At 35.0% G+C, this 5,501-nt stretch overlaps 1 protein-coding gene across 1 annotated transcript; it reads right to left on the minus strand.

Moving 5' to 3' along the window:
- Positions 1–1,628: 1,628 nt before the first annotated feature.
- On the minus strand, positions 1,629–4,771 carry LOC117549029. Its single transcript, XM_034220592.1, has 4 exons — positions 4,559–4,771; positions 4,268–4,423; positions 3,930–4,022; positions 1,629–2,623 (listed from the first exon to the last, which is right to left on the minus strand). Exons 1-4 carry the CDS (start codon positions 4,658–4,660, stop codon positions 2,315–2,317), a joined length of 660 nt encoding a protein of 219 aa, XP_034076483.1. The 5' UTR covers positions 4,661–4,771; the 3' UTR covers positions 1,629–2,314.
- Positions 4,772–5,501: the final 730 nt, after the last annotated feature.

Genomic DNA, 5,501 nt, shown 5'->3' on the forward strand with positions numbered 1-5,501 from the left:
AAGTCCAAATCCCGGGATTTAAAAAAGTCATTAAGCAGGAAAGTCTTGTTAGCTAGCGATCTAGCATTGATGAGTGCCAGGCGGAGAGTAAGCTCCTCTCTTCCCGGTTTTTGAATACAATCCAGTGGGCGAAGGTGTCTGTGATCCACGCCACCCCTGCGTATCCGCCTGGGGAAATTAGCCTGCTCCGGTAGGCTCAGTAAACGGCCATCTGGAAAGACGCGGAGGAGCCATCTCTGCCTAGTCATCGGGGCAGCGTAGCATCCACTGCTATTGAGGCCAGGGGCCTTTCCACGTAGAGATAGCAGGTAAGCCCTGATCCTTACGGCTTATCCGCCCCGCTTTCCCCTTCGTCTTGGGCAATTCCTCTGGGGCATGGCATATACCTGGCAGCGCAGGTATGTCGCCGGTATGCGTATTGAAAGAAGTGGAGGAGGAGGATTCGAGGTTGGCTCTCCCAAACATTGCTCTAATACCCCCTCCGGAAACGCTTTGATTTCCATAAGCGACTGGCGGTCGTAAACTAGTAGAGCAGAGACATTTTGACAAAAAACACAAAACAATAAAACTACTAGAACAAATAAAAGGCTGAACAGGCCTGGGAGACGTCTCACCGTGCACACTGCTGGCACCATCTTCCTTTTTTGAGTTTCCGTATCTAGGAACTAATCATTAGACTCCAGGTCAATGATAATTTGCAGTCTGTTATCAAGTAACATGTCATTAGGGGCTATGTTTACATGACCACGCATATTCTGCTATTTAAAATATGGCTGAATTGAATATTGGTCATGAAACAGGCCTTATTTGGATTGTAGCAGCTTCCAATCGAGAGGTGCTGATTTTTGGAGATTTCTTCGGAAATCTTTACAGTACATTTGGAGTATGGGTCTCACTTGGGTATTTAACATATTGCATAACATCTTGCCTGTTAGGCCATCCTTGTGCATTCATAGTAAACCAACTAGAGATGCATGACCAAAAAGGAAGCCATTTCAAAATGTCTGGTTGTAAAGAGAATCATTATAAAATACTTTAAAATCAACATGTGTTTTGATATACGCAAACCATTGCAAAAAGGTTGACGGAATGGAAGACAGAGTTTGTGTTTACACCGTCAAACCAGTGAAAAAACTGTGAAAGACTACTGTTTTTGACAGATTCATGTGATGAGAAAATCACTGGCAATTGTATTTTCATTAGACATGTAAAAAGTATGGTAGGAATATGTTCTTTTGGGGTATTAGGGCAGAAACTGAAATAATGTGTGCAATCAGAAGTAGGACATGTCCTTTATTCAGAAACTTAAATGTCTTCTTAAACCCTGAAGAAAGAAACGTAATGGTCTTATAGCATCTAAACTTCTAACAGAATATATATTCTTGAAGTCATTCTGGTCAGGCCAAAATGACTTAAAACATCACTGTCACTTTAAAACTATGATGGTCTTTGTTATGAGTGTCTGTTTGTGTAAAGATCTTAGCCAGATAACTATTTAGATCTGCCTTTTGCTTTCAGTTTAACTTACTTACTGTATGTGACAGATGAGAGCAGTTTGCTATGTGTCATTTCTCCTTGCTTAGAGGACAGCATAACTAAAAAAATTGCTCAACTTACCTACACTCAAAGAAATAACTCATTGGATTAACTCAATTTTATTGTTGGCAGGTTTTCCATCCAATAAATATATGTGGCACAAACTCAAACTAATGGCATCCATGCAGTATAATGTAAATGAGTTAGTCCAACTCAAATTTTTCAAATAGAGTTTAAGTAAAATGATAACATTACCTTTATGAATTTAAATAATGCTAGTCCACCTAAATCCTATTTAATTAATTGAAAATGAAATAATGAGGTTAAATATAATTTAATAAAAATGTGTTACACATGATAGAAAACATGGTTTAGTTTTTTTTATTTTTAAATTCACATTATTCAAAACAATCCTCCATTCAATACAGTCTTTTTAAAATGAATGAATTCACACTGAAAGATGAAAAACATTTCTGAAAGATAATACCATTTTTAAAATGGCAGAGAAATGGAACTCCTATAATTAACTTACAAATCTCCCTTTGCCAAATACAATGAATACAATATAACAGGGGTATGCACTGCTCTTCTAACAGGACAATAACACATAACATAAAGAGTGCACTGCAAACACCAACATATGGAAATAGTGTTACAGTGTGTTGAAACAAATACAGAAAAGCACAAATGATTGATATAACGGCTCAATCTGCTCTGACTAGGAAACTCGTGAATAAAATGACAACAATGAACTCATGAGTCACTTCTTTTTCACATTTCAATCGAACAACTTGATCTTCAGACTTTCGATTTTACCATTCAGCTTGTGCCCATCCAGATTCATCACTACCTTCTGCATGAACTCGAAGGTGTGTTTGAGGTTGTCCGGAAAGCTCAAATCCAGGGCATAAATAAGTCCCAATAGCATGACAAACCCCACAATCACGCTGCCCAAGTTGTCCATGACTATATTGCCTTCGATGACAATTCCCACGTCCTCTGGCTGCCCATCCACATCTCTTTGAAGTGTGTATATGCCCATGACTGTGTTTGCCATGTCCCTCTTGGCATCTTCAGAGGCAGAGGCCTGAACAAAGACACAAACATACAACACATGTGTTAACTAAAACCTGAATTACTACATTTTATAGAAGCAGATTTACTTATGTGGCTCTCCTAATTGATCAAAACAGTTTTAGACTAACCCTCTGGTATCACTCAAATGTACTACCCTATTTGGCCACTCAGGATAAAAATGTCCACTTTCAAAAACTTGAATGATAAAATGATATGATACAAATATTATATTTAAATATTTTTCCCCCACACTTTTTGGGAAGTGTGGGAACATTTTTTAAATGGACAATTAGGGTAATTTGTACAGTGTATTCGAGACCGATTAGAAAAATTGAAATTCCAAAAAGTATCTAGAAAAAACACAAAATCATTATAGCCAAATCTGATGTGAAAAATTACCAATTTGGACAAAAATGTCCGAGTGATACCAGAGAAGGTTAGGACCTCCAACACAGAACTAAATTAAGCTTGTAAGAAAATGTTTGCATAAATAAGTTATAAAGATATATTCCTGTATGTTCTGTTTGATTATCAACGTTATCTTATTTATTAATTCAGGTATTATTTGTTTACATCCCTACTTAATAATGTAATTTGTTGTTATTCCTGTAGTTAATTATGCATTTACCTACTTATTTCGATATGTATTTGATTATTTATTCTTTAATAATTTATTTCCTTGTTATGTGATTATGTAATTATTCCTTTAACAATTTAGTAATTGCTGCATTCACATACCTTTTTAAACATGAATCTATTGATTAATATATTTCAGCATTTATTTATTATTTTATTTATGTATTTATTCAATTATTTATAAGTTCTTACATATGTATTCATGTCCATATTTATTTATTCATTTATAGATGTATTTATATATAAATGTAAATATTTATTTCAGCATTCATTTATTATTTGTATTTATTTCCAGATATATTCATGTTTTAATTCACATTTGTATTATTCAATTGTATTCCTATGTTAATTTATAGATGTATTTATATCTGTATAAATGTATTAATTCACTTTTTTCTATATTTATTTTAACACTTGCCCGATGAAATTACTTCTGTATCTATTTATTATTATTTTTTTATTTCTGTATTTATTCATTCTTACATATATTCATTCCTATATTAATGTATACATTTATTTATTTCTGCATGTATTTATGATATGTGATAAGATATTTAGATGTAAGCAGGGATAGGGTTGTGTGCCATATAATTTTCTTATTATAAATGTAAGTAATGGTGGTTATAATTGTGGGTAACACTGTTAACCAATACATTGAAAACATATTGTGATAAACATACCTGATACTCCTTAAAAAAAGAGTCTGGATCCTCGTTGAGGTAGATCGCGATGCTTCGCAGGATGCACCCCCTCTTGATGTGGATGTTTTCAAACTAAAGCAGGGGCGATAAATCAAAGACAATTAAGCACAATGCATGTGCAACAGAGCAGGTAGTTTACAAAGTAGAGGGCTGTATCTGTCGTGTGTGTCCCTAAGCAGGACTCCTTACACCTACATTTCCACAATAAGCTATTGCCTTAAAAACACTATAAAAGCAGACAATTTCTTAAATGTGTTCATATGATCATGGACAAAAACAATACAGTGAAAAACGAGGTTCTCTGCATTTATACTAACCGAATCTGATATTGCAAGGGCTTCCTTGATTTTGTGCCCCTTCACTCCTCCTTTGGTCTTGAAGATCTTCAAGAGCTTGTCTGAGAAGTGGTCCAGCTGCCACATGAACTTTGATTGAAGTGGTGATGTTGTGATCCTCAAAAACTCCGCATTCACCTTAAAAATATTATTAACAAGCACAATACAACCAATTGTTACTTGTTTATTAGAATCACAACCATGCAAGGATGTAGACATGAATCACAAAAGACAATAATAAAAGACTGTCAACAAATACAAATATTTACTTACTTCACTCTGCTGAAACAGAGCAGGCCATCTGCATTTGAAGTCCCCTATCAAAGGCCTTTGCTCCACAATCTCAAGGCGTCTGTGGGAGAAGGTTTTTTCCATTTTTGCTTTTATCACCACTTCATTGTCACGCTTTTTCAGTTCTGACAATAAGGCAATTCTCTCGTTCTCCAAGCTTTCTGTGGTTTCGCCTTTTGGGTGCAGAGGAATGTAGTTTACTTCATTTTTTGGTTGAATTTAAACTGAATTTCGGTGTACTGTGTTCAATGACAATAACGTTAAATCGAATGTAATATAATCTAATGATCTCCATTATCCAGTATTCAATGCTAACCGTATCTAGCAAGCTAGCTAACAAACCAGTTATCCAGCTAGCTAGCTTGCTGCTTTACCTCGTGCACTTTAATTACTCTTTGCATTTTTTGGTTGAATTTAAACTGAATTTCGGTGTACTGTGTTCAATGACAATAACGTGACATCTAATTTAATATAATCTAATGATCTCTACTATCCAGTATTCAATGCTAACCATATCTAGCAAGCTAGCTAGCTTGCTGTTTAGACCCAACTAAAAACGGAGCAAAATATAACACGGTGGTTTCAAATATTCTTGTCGATATAATGAAAAGGCATTAGGCCTACTTGGAAACAGGGAACATTCTAAACTACTAGAAAAAACAAATACTTACCAAATAATAGACTTTCCACCGTCAGTTTCACACCGTCAGTGTTAGACAAAAGGCGGCAAATGACAGAACGGATTTTGTGCATGCGCAAAGGTGATGTGCAAAGGGGCGGTCCCAAATGAAAACAATTCATTTTGAGTTGCTCTGTCTTAAATACATTTAATAAGTGAATTGATTAATGTAATTTGTGTTACACTAATGAACTATACTTAGGTTTATTTCTTAAATAAAAATATTTAAGTAAAGTGAAACAATTA

Source organism: Gymnodraco acuticeps, unplaced genomic scaffold (assembly GCF_902827175.1).
Source record: "Gymnodraco acuticeps unplaced genomic scaffold, fGymAcu1.1, whole genome shotgun sequence".
In the NCBI taxonomy this organism is placed as follows: domain Eukaryota; kingdom Metazoa; phylum Chordata; class Actinopteri; order Perciformes; family Bathydraconidae; genus Gymnodraco; species Gymnodraco acuticeps.

Coding starts and splice junctions, on each gene's coding strand:
- LOC117549029 (XM_034220592.1), bottom strand. CDS start 4,660: ATGGAAAAAACCTTCTCCCACAGACGCCTTGAGATTGTGGAGCAAAGG. Junction 4,424..4,558: donor CTCTGTTTCAGCAGAGTGAA/GTAAGTAAATAT, acceptor AATATTTTTAAG/GTGAATGCGGAGTTTTTGAG. Junction 2,624..3,929: donor CTTTTTTTAAGGAGTATCAG/GTATGTTTATCA, acceptor GTCTTTGTTCAG/GCCTCTGCCTCTGAAGATGC.